General features: G+C 52.7%; 1 protein-coding gene across 1 annotated transcript in view; it reads right to left on the reverse strand.

The window, feature by feature from the left end:
* tfeb (transcription factor EB) overlaps positions 1-19,264 on the reverse strand; it is a 68,854-nt gene that overhangs the window by 25,232 nt on the left and 24,358 nt on the right. The window contains 3 exon segments of the mRNA XM_042324415.1: positions 797-847; positions 1,312-1,429; positions 17,713-17,802. Coding sequence (XP_042180349.1) covers positions 797-847; positions 1,312-1,429; positions 17,713-17,802 — 259 coding nt within the window.

A 19,264-nucleotide genomic window follows, 5' to 3' on the forward strand; every position in this document is an offset into this window, starting at 1 on the left:
AGCGACGAGACACGGCGAGAGAGCGACGAGACACGGCGAGAGAGCGACGAGACACGGCGAGAGAGCGACGAGACACGGCGAGAGAGCGACGAGACACGGCGAGAGAGCGACGAGACACGGCGAGAGAGAGCGAGACACCGCGAGAGAGAGCGAGACACCGCGAGACACCGCGAGAGAGCGAGACACCGCGAGACACCGCGAGAGAGCGTCGCGAGACACCGCGAGAGAGCGAGACACCGCGAGAGAGCGAGACACCGCGAGAGAGCGAGACACCGCGAGAGAGCGAGACACCGTGAGACACCGCGAGAGAGCGAGACACCGTGAGACACCGCGAGAGAGCGAGACACCGCAAGAGAGCGAGACACCGTGAGACACCGCGAGAGAGCGAGACACACCGCGAGAGAGAGAGACCGAGACACACCGCGAGAGAGAGACCGAGAGCCAGAGAAAGAAAGGGAGAGTCCAAGAAAGAGAATGAGAGACCGAGAAAGAGAGAGAGACCAAGAAAGTGTCACAGGCAATTAGACTTTAGTGCCAGAGCAGCAGACAGCTGTAGGTTAACCATCTACCTGTGGGTTGAGCTGTGTCAGCTGAATAAACCACTGTGTGTGTGTTTTTAGACAGACAGACAGAGAGTGGCAGGGACAGACAGACAGAGTGGCAGGTGTACTTTAAGCAGTGCGAGGTAGTAAAAATGATGGATGTTGAAAAAGTGCACACTCATTCCTATTGTGTTTTTGCGAGGGAGGGTGAAAGTGAGAGAGAGAGAGCACACAAAAGAGGGGGATAAACTCACTCAGGTTGTGGTTGTCTTTCTTCTGTCTCTCTTTGGCCATTGCACGGGTTTCTGCATTGATAAAAACAACAAGCAATGAACTAACACTGTCCCCAAAGTGTGTATAGTGAGTGTATATAGTTTGGGGTCATAGAGAGTTTGAAAATCATGTTAGAGGCTCACTTTAACCAAATTCATTGGGATTTCGTTTATGCATGGATACAGTATTTCCCCCTAATCATTAGTTAATTAGCTTAATTTATTAATTGAATTCAAACTCAGCACAAATGACATTAAATCGTCCCTCTCACTCTAGGGAAAAATCTAATCCTTCTGGTTTTGGTCTGCTGGTTTCCATTCATTACTTAGCATCTGATTCAGACCTGGGAAACCAGGTGGGGAAAGCATTTGGCCTGCAGGTCTGTCTCTGATTGGTTACTATGTTTCTGAAAGCTGTAAATGTCTGAGAGCTGGCTGCTTGTTTGCTGTGTCTAAGCTCGTCTCTGATTGGTTGCCGTGGCTTTGATTGGTCCTACCCGTCAGCTCTCGTTTGATGGCCAGGTTGGCAGGGCAGGAATTGCTTGTCATGGCGATAGATTGACCGGTCATCCCAGGGCCCGTGTACACGTCCAGGTGACTGCTGGACAGAGGGAGCTGGGGAGGACACACAAATCAGTATGAGCACCACAACCTACATTTCACTCTATAATCTCAATAAGAGTATTTAGGGTGACTCTCTTTGTGAGATTGGAATCCAGGGGAAATAAGAGTATCAATACATTTGTCCTAGAAAATATTGTAGGGTTAAGCAGAGGTTATATGAATTACTAGTCAATTAATCTATCATCAAGTTCAATGAAGGATGGGTTCAAACAAGCACATCCTTTAGATGGAGAAACGATAGATACAGTATACTATCCTAACCAGACACCCTATTTTCAAGTCAGTTAGGACCCCACTTTAAGCAGTTGTGGTTGGGTGATCGCCTGATACACAACAACATTCAGGAAACCATGCATGAACAAAACCTAGGAACATCTTAAAAACAAGACTGGAAACCTCAAGGGTCGAGGACAAACTCCTTTTTCCAGAGTGAAAGTAGACATCACGAGCGAGAGTAGACATCACGAGCGAGAGTAGACATCACGAGCGGGAGCGAGTAGAAAGAGCGAATAGCCAGAGCGAGCGAGCAGACATAGCGAGCGAGTAGACAGAGCGAGCGAGCAGACAGAGCGAGCGAGCGAGCAGACAGAGCGAGCGAGCGAGCAGACAGAGAGAGCGAGCGAGCAGACAGAGAGAGCGAGCGAGCAGACAGAGAGAGCGAGCGAGCAGACAGAGAGAGCGAGCGAGCAGACAGAGAGAGCGAGCGAGCAGACAGAGAGAGCGAGCGAGCAGACAGAGAGAGCGAGCGAGCAGACAGAGAGAGCGAGCGAGCAGACAGAGCGAGCGAGCGAGCAGACAGAGAGAGCGAGCGAGCAGACAGAGAGAGCGAGCGAGCAGACAGAGAGAGCGAGCGAGCAGACAGAGAGAGCGAGCGAGCAGACAGAGAGAGCGAGCGAGCAGACAGAGAGCGAGCGAGCAGACAGAGAGCGAGCGAGCAGACAGAGAGCGAGCGAGCAGACAGAGAGCGAGCGAGCAGACAGAGAGCGAGCGAGCAGACAGAGAGCGAGCGAGCAGACAGAGAGCGAGCGAGCAGACAGAGAGCGAGCGAGCAGACAGAGAGCGAGCGAGCAGACAGAGAGCGAGCGAGCAGACAGAGAGCGAGCGAGCAGACAGAGAGCGAGCGAGCAGACAGAGAGCGAGCGAGCAGACAGAGAGCGAGCGAGCAGACAGAGAGCGAGCGAGCAGACAGAGAGAGAGAGCGAGCAGACAGAGCGAGAGAGCGAGCAGACAGAGCGAGAGAGCGAGCAGACAGAGCGAGAGAGCGAGCAGACAGAGCGAGAGAGCGAGCAGACAGAGCGAGAGAGCGAGCAGACAGAGCGAGAGAGCGAGCAGACAGATCGAGCGAGAGAGAGCGAGAGAGAGAGCGAGTAGACAGATCGAGCGAGAGAGAGAGCGAGCGAGTAGACAGATCGAGCGAGAGAGAGAGAGAGCGAGCGAGTAGACAGATCGAGCGAGAGAGAGAGCGAGCGAGCGAGAGTAGACAGAGCGAGCGAGCGTAGACAGAGCGAGCGAGCGTAGACAGAGCGAGCGAGCGAGCGTAGACAGAGCGAGCGAGCGAGAGTAGACAGAGCGAGCGAGAGTAGACAGAGCGAGCGAGCGTAGACAGAGCGAGCGAGCGTAGACAGAGCGAGCGAGAGTAGACAGAGCGAGCGAGCGTAGACAGAGCGAGCGAGAGTAGACAGAGCGAGCGAGCGTAGACAGAGCGAGCGAGCGAGCGTAGAGCGAGCGAGCGAGCGTAGAGCGAGCGAGCGAGAGTAGAGCGAGCGAGAGTAGAGCGAGCGAGCGAGAGTAGAGCGAGCGAGCGAGAGTAGAGCGAGCGAGCGAGCTGAGAGCGAGCGAGCGAGAGTAGACAGAGCGAGCGAGCGAGCGTAGACAGAGCGAGCGAGCGAGACAGAGCGAGCGAGAGACAGAGCGAGCGAGCGAGCGAGCGTAGACAGAGCGAGCGAGCGAGCGAGACAGAGCGAGCGAGCGAGTAGACAGAGCGAGCGAGCGAGCGAGTAGACAGAGCGAGCGAGCGAGCGAGTAGACAGAGCGAGCGAGCGAGCGAGTAGACAGAGCGAGCGAGCGAGAGTAGACAGAGCGAGCGAGCGAGAGTAGACAGAGCGAGCGAGCGAGAGTAGACAGAGCGAGCGAGAGAGAGTAGACAGAGCGAGCGAGAGTAGACAGAGCGAGCGAGAGTAGACAGAGCGAGCGAGCGTAGACAGAGCGAGCGAGCGTAGACAGAGCGAGCGAGCGAGAGTAGACAGAGCGAGAGAGCGAGAGTAGACAGAGCGAGAGAGCGAGAGTAGACAGAGCGAGAGAGCGAGAGTAGACAGAGCGAGAGAGCGAGAGTAGACAGAGCGAGCGAGCGAGAGTAGACAGAGCGAGCGAGCGAGAGTAGACAGAGCGAGCGAGCGTAGACAGAGCGAGCGAGCGTAGACAGAGCGAGCGAGCGTAGACAGAGCGAGCGAGCGTAGACAGAGCGAGCGAGCGAGAGTAGACAGAGCGAGCGAGCGTAGACAGAGCGAGCGAGCGTAGACAGAGCGAGCGAGCGAGCGTAGACAGAGCGAGCGAGCGAGAGTAGACAGAGCGAGCGAGAGTAGACAGAGCGAGCGAGCGTAGACAGAGCGAGCGAGCGTAGACAGAGCGAGCGAGAGTAGACAGAGCGAGCGAGCGAGACAGAGCAGAGCGAGACAGAGCGAGCGAGCGAGACAGAGCGAGCGAGAGTAGACAGAGCGAGCGAGCGAGAGTAGACAGAGCGAGCGAGCGAGAGTAGACAGAGCGAGCGAGCGTAGATAGAGCGAGAGTAGACAGAGCGAGCGAGCGAGAGTAGAGCAGAGCGTAGACAGAGAGAGCGAGCGAGCGAGAGAGACAGAGCGAGCGAGCGTAGACAGAGCGAGCGAGCGAGCGAGACAGAGCGAGCGAGCGAGCGTAGACAGAGCGAGCGAGCGTGAGACAGAGCGAGCGAGAGCGTAGACAGAGCGAGCGAGCGAGCGTGAGACAGAGCGAGCGAGCGAGACAGAGCGAGCGAGCGAGACAGACAGAGCGAGCGAGACAGAGAGCAGACAGAGCGAGCGAGCGTAGACAGAGCGAGCGAGCGAGCGTAGACAGAGCGAGCGAGCGAGACAGAGCGAGCGAGCGTAGACAGAGCGAGCGAGCGAGAGTAGACAGAGCGAGCGAGCGAGAGTAGACAGAGCGAGCGAGCGAGCGTAGACAGAGAGCGAGCGAGAGTAGACAGAGCGAGCGAGCGAGAGTAGACAGAGAGCGAGCGAGAGTAGACAGAGCGAGCGAGCGAGAGAGACAGAGCGAGCGAGCGAGAGAGACAGAGCGAGCGAGCGAGAGTAGACAGAGCGAGCGAGCGAGAGTAGACAGAGCGAGCGAGCGAGAGTAGACAGAGCGAGCGAGCGAGAGTAGACAGAGCGAGCGAGCGAGAGTAGACAGAGCGAGCGAGCGAGAGTAGACAGAGCGAGCGAGCGAGAGTAGACAGAGCGAGCGAGCGAGAGTAGACAGAGCGAGCGAGCGAGAGTAGACAGAGCGAGCGAGCGAGAGTAGACAGAGCGAGCGAGCGAGCGAGACAGAGCGAGCGAGCGAGACAGAGCGAGCGAGCGAGACAGAGCGAGCGAGCGAGAGAGAGTAGACAGAGCGAGCGAGCGAGAGTAGACAGAGCGAGCGAGCGAGCGAGACAGAGAGCGAGAGACAGAGCGAGCGAGCGAGCGAGACATAGCGAGCGAGCGAGCGAGACAGAGCGAGCGAGCGAGCGTAGACAGAGAGCGAGCGAGCTGAGACAGAGCGAGCGAGCGTGAGACAGAGCGAGAGCGTAGACAGAGCGAGCGAGCGAGCGTGAGACAGAGCGAGCGAGCGAGCGAGACAGAGCGAGCGAGCGAGAGTAGACAGAGCGAGCGAGCGAGAGTAGACAGAGCGAGCGAGCGAGAGTAGACAGAGCGAGCGAGCGAGCGTGAGACAGAGCGAGCGAGCGAGAGAGACAGAGCGAGCGAGCGAGACAGAGCGAGCGAGCGAGAGCGAGCGAGCGAGACAGAGCGAGCGAGAGCGAGACAGAGAGACAGAGAGAGAGCGAGCGAGACAGAGCGAGCGAGAGCGAGCGAGACAGAGCGAGCGAGCAAGAGAGAGAGCGAGCGAGCGAGAGAGAGAGAGAGAGCGAGCGAGAGAGAGAGAGCGAGCGAGCGAGAGAGAGAGAGCGAGCGAGAGAGAGAGCGAGCGAGCGAGAGTAGACAGAGCGAGCGAGCGAGAGTAGACAGAGCGAGCGAGCGAGAGTAGACAGAGCGAGCGAGCGAGAGTAGACAGAGCGAGCGTAAACAGAGCGAGCGAGCGTAAACAGAGCGAGCGAGCGTAGACAGAGCGAGCGAGCGAGACAGAGCGAGCGAGAGCGAGACAGAGCGAGCGAGAGTAGACAGAGCGAGCGAGCGAGAGTAGACAGAGCGAGCGAGCGAGAGTAGACAGAGCGAGCGAGCGAGAGTAGACAGAGCGAGCGAGCGAGATAGAGCGAGCGAGCAGACAGAGCGAGCGAGCGAGACAGAGCGAGCGAGCGAGACAGAGCGAGCGAGCGAGAGTAGAGCGAGCGAGAGAGACAGAGCGAGCGAGCGAGAGTAGACAGAGCGAGCGAGCGAGAGTAGACAGAGCGAGCGAGCGAGAGTAGACAGAGCGAGCGAGCGAGAGTAGACAGAGCGAGCGAGCGAAACAGAGCGAGCGAGCGTAAACAGAGCGAGCGAGCGTAAACAGAGCGAGAGCGAGACAGAGCGAGCGAGCAGACAGAGCGAGCGAGCGAGCGAGACAGAGCGAGCGAGAGTAGACAGAGCGAGCGAGCGAGAGTAGACAGAGCGAGCGAGCGAGAGTAGACAGAGCGAGCGAGCGTAGATAGAGCGAGCGAGCGAGACAGAGCGAGCGAGCGAGACAGAGCGAGCGAGCGTGAGACAGAGCGAGCGAGCGAGAGTAGAGCGAGCGAGAGTAGACAGAGCGAGCGAGCGTAGACAGAGCGAGCGAGCGAGCGACAGAGACAGAGCGAGCGAGCGAGCGAGACAGAGCGAGCGAGCGTGAGACAGAGCGAGCGAGCGAGAGAGACAGAGCGAGCGAGCGAGCGTAGACAGAGCGAGCGAGTAGACAGAGCGAGCGAGTAGACAGAGCGAGCGAGTAGACAGAGCGAGCGAGACTAGACAGAGCGAGCGAGCGAGCGTAGACAGAGCGAGCGAGCGAGAGTAGAGCGAGCGAGCGAGAGTAGAGCGAGCGAGCGAGAGTAGACAGAGCGAGCGAGCGTAGACAGAGCGAGCGAGCGAGCGTAGACAGAGCGAGCGAGCGAGCGTAGACAGAGCGAGCGAGCGAGCGTAGACAGAGCGAGCGAGCGAGCGTAGACAGAGCGAGCGAGCGAGAGTAGACAGAGCGAGCGAGCGAGAGTAGACAGAGCGAGCGAGCGAGAGTAGACAGAGCGAGCGAGCGAGAGTAGACAGAGCGAGAGAGCGAGAGTAGACAGAGCGAGCGAGCGAGAGTAGACAGAGCGAGCGAGCGAGAGTAGACAGAGCGAGCGAGCGAGAGTAGACAGAGCGAGCGAGCGAGCGTAGACAGAGCGAGCGAGCGAGCGTAGACAGAGCGAGCGAGCGAGCGTAGACAGAGCGAGCGAGCGAGCGAGCGTAGACAGAGCGAGCGAGCGAGAGTAGACAGAGCGAGCGAGCGAGCGTAGACAGAGCGAGCGAGCGAGCGTAGACAGAGCGAGCGAGCGAGCGTAGACAGAGCGAGCGAGCGAGCGTAGACAGAGCGAGCGAGCGAGCGTAGACAGAGCGAGCGAGCGAGCGTAGACAGAGCGAGCGAGTAGACAGAGCGAGCGAGTAGACAGAGCGAGCGAGAGCGTAGACAGAGCGAGCGAGTAGACAGAGCGAGCGAGCGAGCGTAGACAGAGCGAGCGAGCGAGAGTAGAGCGAGCGAGCGAGAGTAGACAGAGCGAGCGAGCGAGAGTAGACAGAGCGAGCGAGCGAGAGTAGACAGAGCGAGCGAGCGAGAGTAGACAGAGCGAGCGAGCGAGAGTAGACAGAGCGAGCGAGCGAGCGTAGACAGAGCGAGCGAGCGAGAGTAGACAGAGCGAGCGAGAGTAGACAGAGCGAGCGAGAGTAGACAGAGCGAGCGAGCGTAGACAGAGCGAGCGAGCGTAGACAGAGCGAGCGAGCGAGAGTAGACAGAGCGAGCGAGCGAGAGTAGACAGAGCGAGCGAGCGAGAGTAGACAGAGCGAGCGAGCGAGCGTAGACAGAGCGAGCGAGCGAGACAGAGCGAGCGAGCGAGACAGAGCGAGCGAGCGAGAGTAGACAGAGCGAGCGAGCGAGAGTAGACAGAGCGAGCGAGCGAGAGTAGACAGAGCGAGCGAGCGAGAGTAGACAGAGCGAGCGAGCGAGACAGAGCGAGCGAGCGAGCGAGACAGAGCGAGCGAGCGAGAGTAGACAGAGCGAGCGAGCGAGAGTAGACAGAGCGAGCGAGCGAGAGTAGACAGAGCGAGCGAGCGAGAGTAGACAGAGCGAGCGAGCGAGAGTAGACAGAGCGAGCGAGAGAGAGACAGAGCGAGCGAGAGAGAGTAGACAGAGCGAGCGAGCGAGAGTAGACAGAGCGAGCGAGAGTAGACAGAGCGAGCGAGCGAGAGTAGACAGAGCGAGCGAGCGAGAGTAGACAGAGCGAGCGAGCGAGAGTAGACAGAGCGAGCGAGCGAGAGTAGACAGAGCGAGCGAGCGAGAGTAGACAGAGCGAGCGAGCGAGAGTAGACAGAGCGAGCGAGCGAGAGTAGACAGAGCGAGCGAGCGAGAGTAGACAGAGCGAGCGAGAGTAGACAGAGCGAGCGAGCGTAGACAGAGCGAGCGAGCGAGCGTAGACAGAGCGAGCGAGAGTAGACAGAGCGAGCGAGCGTAGACAGAGCGAGCGAGCGAGAGTAGAGCGAGCGAGCGAGAGTAGAGCAGAGCGAGCGAGTGAGACAGAGCGAGCGAGCGAGTAGACAGAGCGAGCGAGCGAGACAGAGCGAGCGAGAGTAGACAGAGCGAGCGAGCGAGACAGAGCGAGCGAGCGAGACAGAGCGAGCGAGCGTAGACAGAGCGAGACAGAGCGAGCGAGAGAGTAGAGACCGAGCGAGCAGAGAGTAGACAGAGCGAGCGAGACAGAGCGAGCGAGAGTAGACAGAGCGAGCGAGCGAGAGTAGAGCGAGAGTAGACAGAGCGAGAGCGTAGACAGAGCGAGCGAGTAGACAGAGCGAGAGCGAGACAGAGCGAGCGAGCGAGAGTAGAGAGCGAGCGAGCGAGACAGATCGAGCGAGAGAGAGTAGACAGAGCGAGCGAGCGAGAGTAGACAGAGCGAGCGAGCGAGAGTAGACAGAGCGAGCGAGCGAGAGTAGACAGAGCAAGCGAGCGAGAGTAGACAGAGCGAGCGAGAGTAGACAGAGCGAGAGAGAGTAGACAGAGCGAGAGAGAGTAGACAGAGCGAGAGAGAGTAGACAGAGCGAGAGAGAGTAGACAGAGCGAGAGAGAGTAGACAGAGCGAGAGAGAGTAGACAGAGCGAGAGAGAGTAGACAGAGCGAGAGAGAGTAGACAGAGCGAGAGAGAGTAGACAGAGCGAGAGAGAGTAGACAGAGCGAGAGAGAGTAGACAGAGCGAGAGAGAGTAGACAGAGCGAGAGAGAGTAGACAGAGCGAGAGAGAGTAGACAGAGCGAGAGAGAGTAGACAGAGCGAGAGAGAGTAGACAGAGCGAGAGAGAGTAGACAGAGCGAGAGAGAGTAGACAGAGCGAGAGAGAGTAGACAGAGCGAGAGAGAGTAGACAGAGCGAGAGAGAGTAGACAGAGCGAGAGAGAGTAGACAGAGCGAGAGAGAGTAGACAGAGCGAGAGAGAGTAGACAGAGCGAGAGAGAGAGAGACAGAGCGAGAGAGAGTAGACAGAGCGAGAGAGAGTAGACAGAGCGAGAGAGAGTAGACAGAGCGAGAGAGTAGACAGAGCGAGAGAGAGTAGACAGAGCGAGAGAGAGTAGACAGAGCGAGAGAGAGTAGACAGAGCGAGAGAGAGTAGACAGAGCAAGCGAGCGAGAGTAGACAGAGCGAGAGAGAGTAGACAGAGCGAGAGAGAGTAGAGCGAGCGAGCGAGAGTAGACAGAGCGAGCGAGCGAGCGAGCGAGAGTAGACAGAGCGAGCGAGCGAGCGAGCGAGAGTAGACAGAGCGAGCGAGCGAGAGTAGACAGAGCGAGCGAGCGAGAGTAGACAGAGCGAGCGAGCGAGAGTAGACAGAGCGAGCGAGCGAGAGTAGACAGAGCGAGCGAGCGAGCGAGCGAGAGTAGACAGAGCGAGCGAGCGAGCGAGAGTAGACAGAGCGAGCGAGCGAGCGAGAGTAGACAGAGCGAGCGAGCGAGCGAGAGTAGACAGAGCGAGCGAGCGAGAGTAGACAGAGCGAGCGAGCGAGAGTAGACAGAGCGAGCGAGCGAGAGTAGACAGAGCGAGCGAGAGTAGACAGAGCGAGCGAGCGTAGACAGAGCGAGCGAGCGAGAGTAGAGAGAGCGAGCGAGCGTAGAGCGAGCGAGCGAGAGTAGAGCGAGCGAGAGTAGAGCGAGCGAGCGAGCGTAGACAGAGCGAGCGAGCGAGCGAGCGTAGACAGAGCGAGCGAGAGTAGACAGAGCGAGCGAGAGTAGACAGAGCGAGCGAGAGTAGACCGAGCGAGCGAGAGTAGACAGAGCGAGCGAGCGTAGACAGAGCGAGCGAGCGAGCGAGAGTAGACAGAGCGAGCGAGCGAGAGTAGAGCGAGCGAGTAGACAGAACGAGCGAGCGTAGAAAGAGCGAGCGAGCGAGAGTAGAGCGAGCGAGAGTAGAGCAAGCGAGAGTAGAGCGAGCGAGAGTAGAGCAGAGCGAGCGAGAGTAGAGCGAGCGAGCGAGCGAGCGAGACAGAGCGAGCGAGCGTGAGACAGAGCGAGCGAGCGAGCGAGACAGAGCGAGCGAGCGTGAGACAGAGCGAGCGAGCGAGCGTAGACAGAGCGAGCGAGCGAAATGAGACAGAGCGAGAGAGCGAGACAGAGCGAGCGAGCGAGAGACAGAGCGAGCGAGCGAGCGTGAGACAGAGCGAGCGAGCGTGAGACAGATCGAGCGAGCGAGAGAGCAGACAGATCGAGCGAGCGAGAGAGAGTAGACAGATCGAGCGAGAGAGAGAGAGTAGAGAGAGAGAGAGAGAGAGAGTAGACAGATCGAGCGAGCGAGAGAGAGTAGACAGATCGAGCGAGAGAGAGAGAGAGAGAGAGAGAGAGAGAGAGAGAGTAGAGAGAGAGAGAGAGAGTAGACAGATCGAGCAAGAGAGAGAGAGAGAGAGAGTAGCGAGAGAGAGAGAGAGAGTAGACAGATCGAGCGAGAGAGTAGACAGATCGAGCGAGAGAGTAGACAGATCGAGCGAGAGAGAGAGAGAGTAGACAGATCGAGCGAGAGAGAGAGAGAGTAGGCAGATCGAGCGAGAGAGAGAGAGAGTAGACAGATCGAGCGAGAGAGAGAGAGAGAGTAGACAGATCGAGCGAGAGAGAGAGAGTAGACAGATCGAGCGAGAGAGAGAGAGAGAGAGTAGACAGATCGAGCGAGAGAGAGAGAGAGCGTAGACAGATCGAGCGAGCGAGAGAGAGTAGACAGATCGAGCGAGCGAGAGAGAGTAGACAGATCGAGCGAGAGAGAGAGAGTAGACAGATCGAGCGAGAGAGAGAGAGTAGAGAGAGAGAGAGAGAGAGTAGACAGATCGAGCGAGCGAGAGAGTAGACAGATCGAGCGAGCGAGAGAGTAGACAGATCGAGCGAGAGAGAGAGTAGAGAGAGAGAGAGAGAGTAGACAGATCGAGCAAGAGAGAGAGAGAGAGTAGACAGATCGAGCGAGAGAGAGAGAGAGAGTAGACAGATCGAGCGAGAGAGTAGACAGATCGAGCGAGCGAGAGAGAGTAGACAGATCGAGCGAGAGAGAGAGAGAGAGAGAGAGAGAGAGAGAGTAGACAGATCGAGCGAGCGAGAGAGTAGACAGATCGAGCGAGAGAGAGAGTAGAGAGAGAGAGAGAGAGTAGACAGATCGAGCAAGAGAGAGAGAGAGAGTAGACAGATCGAGCGAGAGAGAGAGAGAGAGTAGACAGATCGAGCGAGAGAGTAGACAGATCGAGCGAGAGAGAGAGAGAGAGACAGATCGAGCGAGAGAGAGAGTAGGCAGATCGAGCGAGAGAGAGAGAGAGTAGGCAGATCGAGCGAGAGAGAGAGAGAGAGATAGACAGATCGAGCGAGAGAGAGAGTAGACAGATCGAGCGAGAGAGAGAGAGAGAGTAGACAGATCGAGAGAGAGAGAGTAGACAGATCGAGCGAGAGAGAGAGAGAGAGAGAGAGTAGACAGATCGAGCGAGAGTAGTAGACAGAGCGAGCGTAGACAGAGCGAGCGAGAGAGGGAGAGTAGAATAGACAAACAAGCAGTCGGTGTCTCATGAGAGTTTTATGGCATCATATTGTGGGTAACCCTGGTTAACCCTCTGAGCCAGATCAAACTCTATAAACACAGTGTGTTACATGTGTAGTGACTGGCTGTAAAGAGAAGATAGCAGAAGATCTCAGGCCAATATCACACCTGGAAAATACTGCCTCTAAACCTGCCTCTGCTCTGACATACACACAATCATCCCTTCTCTCTTATCTCTTATAAGGCTTGATTCAATTCAATTCAAGGGCTTTATTGGCATGGGAAATATGTTTACATTGCCAAAGCAAGTGAAATAGATAAACAAAAGTTAACAATAAAAATGAACAGTAAATATTACTCACAAAAGTTCCAAAAGAATAAAGACATTACAAATGTCATATTATGTCTATAGACAGTGTTGTAATGAAATGCAAATGGTTAAAGTACAAAAGGGAAAATAAAAAAATAAAAGTATAAAAGTATTTACAATGGTGTTTGTTCTTCAATGTTTGCCCTTTTCTTGTGTCAACAGGTCACAAATCCTGCTGCTGTGATGGTACACTGTGGTATTTCACCTAATTCTTTGTGGATCTGTGTAATCTGTGGGAAAGATGTGTCTCTAATATACATTGGACAGGAGGTTAGGAAGTGCAGCTCAGTTTCCACCTCATTTTGTGGGCAGTGTGCACATAGCCTGTCATCTCTTGAGAGTCATGTCTGCCTTCGGCGGCCTTTCTCAATAGCAAGGTTATGCTCACTGAGTCTGTACATACTCAAAGCTTTCCTTAAATTTGGGTCAGTCACAGTGGTCAGGTATTCTGCCACTGTGTACTCTCTGTTAAGGGCAAAATAGCATTCTAGTTTGCTCTGTTTTTTTGTTCAATTCTTTCCAATGTGTCAAGTAATTATCTTTTTGTTTTCTCGAGATTTGGTTGGGTCGAATTGTGTTGCTGTCCTGAGGATCTGTGGGGTCTGTTTATGTTTGTGAACAGAGCCCCAGGACCAGCTTGCTTAGAGGGCTCTTCTCCGGGTTAATTTTTCTGTAGGTGATGGCTTTATGGAAGGTTTGGAAGTAGCTTCCTTTTAAGTAGTTGTAGAATTGAACAGCTCTTTTAATTTTGAAAAGCAGGTATTGGCCCAATTCAGCTCTGCATGCCTTATTTGGTGTTTTATGTTGTAAATGGAGGATATTTTTGCAGAATTCTGCATGCAGAGTCTCAATTTGGTGTTTGTCCCATTTAGTGAATTGTTGGTTGGTGAGTGGACTCCAGACCTCACAACCGTAAAGGGCAATGGGTTCTATAACTGATTAAAGGATTTTTAGCCAGATGGTGCTGCAGACTGTTTTAGTGCCCTCGCTCGTTGATATATATGTTGAAGAGGGTGGGGCTTAAGCTGTATCCCTGTCTCACCCCCTGGCCCTGTGGAAAGAAATGTGTTTTTTGCTCATTTTAACCACACACTTGATTGTGTACATGGATTTTACAATGTTGTATATTTCCCCCCCAACACCAATCTCCAATTTGTATAGCAGACCCTCATGCCAAATTGAGTCAAAAGTTTTTTTGAAATCAACAAAGCATGACAAGAGTGCCTTTGTTTTGGTTTGTTTGCTTGTCAATTAGGGTGTGAAGGGTGAATGTGGTCTGTCGTACGTTATTAATTCCTAGCCAGATGTAAAAAAAAATTGTTTTGACTAATTTAATAGAGTGGGTTAGATCTGCTCTATACCAAATTAGCATACCCCCCCGAGTCGCTTCCCTGTTTCACACCTTTCAGTTTGATGGATGGGACTACCAGCTCTCTGTAACCTAGAGGGCAACCAGTGGGTCCGTCTCATTTATACCATGTTTCTTGTAGGATGACCATGTCTGTATTTCCAATTGCTTTGATGAAGTCTGGGTTCCTGCTCTTTAGGCCAAAGGCAGATGACCTCAGACCTTGTATATTCCATGATGAGATCGTAAAAGCTTTGTGTTCCATAGTGTCTAGTGTTTTTGTGTGGTTTAGGCCTGGACCATCACAGTAGGTGTGAGCAGAGCATGTTGAGCATCTGACACATACCTCTTAGGTTGCAGGATGGGGCTTGGGTGGGTGTAATAGTGAGGGTCGGGCCTGTTGCTCTGCTCACAGCCTAGGCATGCAGTATGTCCTCTTGTCATGTTGAGGTCATTGCCGCAGTGTGCATGGGGTGGGCAGAAGGGGCATAGGTCTGATATGGGGGAGCCTATACAGGGTGTGTCCAGGGTTTGCTTGGGGTGGTCTTAGCTGGTTGGGGTGTGGCTGGTGATGCTGTGGTCTGGGCATAGGTCCTCTTGGTGCAGGTCTAGGAGGGGGTCTCGCTGGGCGGGGTGTCCGTTGCTCTGTTACTCCTGTGTGAGGTGCTTGGTTTACGGTTGAGGGTGACGTCCTTCAGGGTCCTGGCAAAAGTTGGGATTGCTGCCCTGTAGATGTGGACCTGGTCGTAAAGACTGTTCAAGTCCAGGGTGGAGTGGTGGGCCAGGTAGACAATAGGTTGAGGCACAGTCTGGCAAAATGCTTGCATTCACCCGCTGTCTGGTTCAGGTCAAAGTCTTTTTGTGGATTCTCTGACCCCATCTGTAACCCAGCAGCATTGTGGAAGACTAGCGGTGTCCTCTGTATAAGTTGTGTAGACGTTGTTTAACTTCTGAAGCAGTCCCTATGGCTACTACTAGTCAACTTCCCTCATGAGGAATTGGTGATGAAACGTGCTGGTTTACAATAATAGAAAACCTTGAGGATGTGGTTAAATGTCTATTCTACAATACTAATGAGGCTTGACAGATAAGAGAGCCAGATACCTTATCATTGAGACAACTGAAGTGCAGCCAGGTCTCTCACACACATAGTAAAACTACAGGCTGTGGACCGAGACTTCAGATCCCATCATCAGTAGGGTCTTCCTCTCCTTTGTCAAACCAGGGACATGCTGTTCAGTTAGGTGAAACCCTCTCCTCACCTTGTCCCTTCCTCCCCCTCTCTCACACAGAATGCTTTAGTCTCAAACCACTGACTCTTGCTGTCCCCCATCGCCCACACCCACACACAGAGCGCGAGAAACTATCCATTTTATAACAAACTCTCTCACACACATTCAGACCCAGGTCAGTCACGCTTAGTATTCTCGCTCTGCGGCATTCCCAAGATCTCCTTAAACTCCCAGATGCTACTGAGTTTACCGCAATAATCCTGGTCACAGATTAGCAGAGGAGTTTCATTCATTAGGGGGAAAACTCTGTGTTTAAGAAAAGCTAACGAGGTGAATCCCTCCAAAAACAGAGAGGAGATGTGTAAGGTAACTAACATTAGTCCTGAGGGATCTCATTATACACATCTCAGACAGAGCAAGACCAAGAGAAAGAGAACAGCAGAACTATTTAGAGGCCTGTATATTAAATCAGACTACACCAAACTAAAAATACAAGCACACCTGGGGCAACATTGTAGCAACCATCATCAATAGTCCCTCCAGAGAGTTGCATTCATGCATGGAGCCACTATCACACACACTATACCACTGTCCCTGTGTGCAAATCAGAGTTCCATATGGCTCAACTTAGCTCCCTGAGAGCCAATCAATAGTAAAATAATCTAATCAATGACTATGAGATCGTGTATCATCACACACACTGAGTAATCAAGAGCCAATCAACTGAAGCATGAGCACCAAGAGATAAACCCAGAGAATGCCATTCTATTCCACTCAGACACATTGTGCACACACACAGAGAGAGGGGCTGAGGGAGCTGGGCCAAAGAAGGGAAACAGAGGAGAGGCCAGCAGCGACCTTCATGCTAGACAATTAACATCCTATTGTGTGTCTTCTCTTATGGCCGAACGTGTCCCTCACTGGAAGTTTGCCCACAGTGGTAGGGCTCAGCTCAACCGCTACCATTTCAAAGAGCTGCTCCCTCTCAGCCTCCATCACCAGCCCCAGGCGGCCGAGAGCTAGGCTCATCCCCTAATCAGAGACCTGAGGCTGGGAGTTAGAGCTGACCCCCCCTGCCCCGGCTCCAGCCCTCACCAACCCAGAGGGGGGTGCAGGGGGGCATAACTCTCCTAACTAGCCTGCCTCCATACTGACCAAGATGGGCGGACAAAACACACAAACCTTATATTCCTCAGCCACACATAGATCACACACACACACAGACACACACACACAGACACACACACCTCTTACCAGTTGGATCTGTTCCCCGTCTATCATCTCCACAATGGCATACGTCTTATTCATCTCCTTCATCCTTCCTTCTGTGGGTCTGTGCGCTCTCACTCTCTTACGCCGTCTCTCACTCTCTTACGCCGTCTCTCACTCTCTTACGCCGTCTCTCACTCTCTTACGCCCGTCTCTCACTCTCTTACGCCGTCTCTCACTCTCTTACGCCGTCTCTCACTCTCTTACGCCGTCTCTCACTCTCTTACGCCGTCTCTCACTCTCTTACGCCGTCTCTCACTCTTACGCTCTCTCTTACACACACACACTCTCTCTCTCTAACACTTACTTGCTCACTCACTCCAGCCCTCAGAGACTAACCTCAGTCTCACCAAATCCCTCTCTCTTCTACCCTCTCCACACCGCTTAAGTGAACTTTCCCCTAACTGGACTTTCAGCCTGTTTTTCCCTCTCACAAATGACCCTCATCCCCTGTTCCCCTCCTCTCCTGTGCCTCTCCCTCCTCCTCCTCCCTTTCTGAATGCCTTGTAAACAAGTTGAACTCTAACTGGCGGTGGTTTAATTGTTAATTCGGAGCCATTCCTTTAAACACAGAGCTCTGTGCTTCTGCTCTAAGATGGACACTCTTGGACCACTGCATTTTTTTAGGACTACGAATGCCTATCTTGGTCTCTGAAACCACAGCACTTCACGTCAATAATTTAAATCAATTAAAAACTTAGATTCCTTTAAGCCAACTGAAGGTTTCCCCTGGGGTGGGAAGGCAGCAGCAGCAGACAGCTGATTGAAGCCACTATAGATCAGCAGTTATTCATTAAACACTGAGGAACAAACAGCCACAGGCCAAATGCCCCCCAGTCAACATCAAATATCAGCCATTTTGAAGCTTGGGAAGTTTCATGCAACAGCAGCAACAACAATAACAGTAGCAAAACAGCAACAGTAGTTTTAAGATGGGACACAAACACACGGAGGAGCCTGTTGCTAAAGGAGGGATTATGATAAACGGAACAAGGAGTCTTTCTCCTCTCAGAGCCACAGCCTCAGTCCTGATGAGTCGGCATAATCACCCCATTGACTCACACAGGGAGGGGCAGAAGTGGACCAAAAAAGACAAGAGGGGGTAAGACAGGGGTTAGAGGTAGATAAGGATAGAGGGATGAGAAGGGGGACAGGGGGACACAGACTCAGATATTTCACATTAAAATGTATGTCAAACAAAAATCAACGACTGCAACGTTAAACAAACCATACAACTCTGTTGAAGAAACGCACAAGGAGTACTTAACAATATTCACTTAATTTGACAAAAACACTAACATAAAGAACGGTTTGTGCCGTCATTCTGTTACCAAGCTTTGCACTGTTCTTCATGTTAATGTATTTTTGTAAAATCTTCAGTGGAAATTGTTAAATGTAGTCATTGTGCAGAGTTGTATGGTTTTGGTTTGGTTTGACATACATTTTAAAGTTAAAGATCTGAGTGTCAGTGTCACTCAGTTACCATGGAATTGCCCTAAAATATAAGTCTTATCTCAACATCCATTCACGTAACCTACATATTCCTTTACGTAAGCATTTCAACCAGTTACAGTGTTTAACCCTTCACAATCCCACCCAGGTGAAAATGCCCTTCTATAGGTACGGAGTGACTGTATGGTTTAATACTTACAGTGTTGGACGTCTGAAGAGGGTCAATATACTGCTGGATGTCATCATAGCTCGACTGCATGCTGATGATGTCATCGATGACCTCATCCATCTGTGCCAACAAAGAGGGATATTTTTAAAATATTCTTCTACATTAATATACATTTAGATCAGTGATACCAGAGAATATATTCAGACAGACTAAGGCAGCCATGTTGTGCATAGAGAGACAATCAACTTTATTATCACATAAGAGGCGTTTCTTACAGATACTGTAGGTGCTACACATTGGTGGTGGATAAAGTGAGTTTCCTATATAATATGGAATGCATTAACACTGAAGTGTGAAACAGCTCTCTGATAAATGTGTTAGAACAGACAGGAATAGGAAGTGAGAGGATCAACTCGGCTGAAAATCCGATTCCGTCCAGTAGGTGGCGTTTTTTTTATTGTTTCACCCACCATGCAAGGAGTTTTTGTATGGGGGTCAATGAGAGTGTCGAATTTGGTCAACAAAGTAATTAATGGCTTATTTGCTACGTGAGGTTCATTCAGACATTTTTATCTAATAGAAGTTTCGTAATGCTTAAGTTGTTACGAGCATACTGATACAAGTAGGACGTGTCATCCCGGCAACTTTGAGAAAAAACACGTAATATTGGAGTTGTCTGGAGATGGCTATGCATATTCATGGCATGAGGCAAGTAGCATACCATCTCTCTCCATTGAATACAGGCAACCGCCATCTCGAGACAACGCCAATATGAAGTATTTTTTCTCAAAGCTGCCGTCAACAACCTTCATTGAATATTCAAAAAAGGATTACAATAATGAGATGTATCCACCAACCCTAAGAAAGGATAGGAGGAAGCTAGACAGCCCCCCGTGCCACTTTGTGGACCACAACTCCCATTGTTTAGGGCAGAGAGACCTGTATCTTGTCAGTATATCCATAATCTTTGGTTAAAATTTATCATGACGACGGTCACACTTCATTTGGATAGTCCCGACTTTCCATCTGTAGATGCTCTTCAGATGGTCATACTATCAACAAACTATCTGTGGATAAGCAACTACTTGCTAAGGTTAGGTTAAGAATAAGGGTTAAGTTTAGGGTTAGGATAAGGTTAGTAGATAGTCCATCTGAAGATGCACTACAGACTATCCAAATAAAGTGGCAATATGATGACTGGTACAAAACACTTGTCATTAACTTTTTATTGAACTTTCATTGAACACAATAAGCTTATCCTTCAACCTACAATATTACACCTTGGTTGGACTGCAACATACAGTACGTAATGGGCTATGTTTCTCTCTAACAGGATGTGAAATAGGTAACTTAGAGATGCGGTCTCAAGGGCAGATATTCAGGAGGCGGCAGAAGGTTCTGTTGCAAAGGTGTCCATATTTATTTTTAGTGTCCAACACTGATAGCCGGCGATTAATATTTACAAGATAGACAATAGACTTACTTGTCAAACAAAATAAACTGCACTAAGCCTAGAACAGGCTTACGCTGTAGCTTCCATAGCCATTACAGGTTGGGGGTAACCAGGCTCAAGCAGCCTCCC

This window comes from Oncorhynchus tshawytscha, linkage group LG07 (genome assembly GCF_018296145.1).
Source record: "Oncorhynchus tshawytscha isolate Ot180627B linkage group LG07, Otsh_v2.0, whole genome shotgun sequence".
Lineage (NCBI taxonomy): Eukaryota > Metazoa > Chordata > Actinopteri > Salmoniformes > Salmonidae > Oncorhynchus > Oncorhynchus tshawytscha.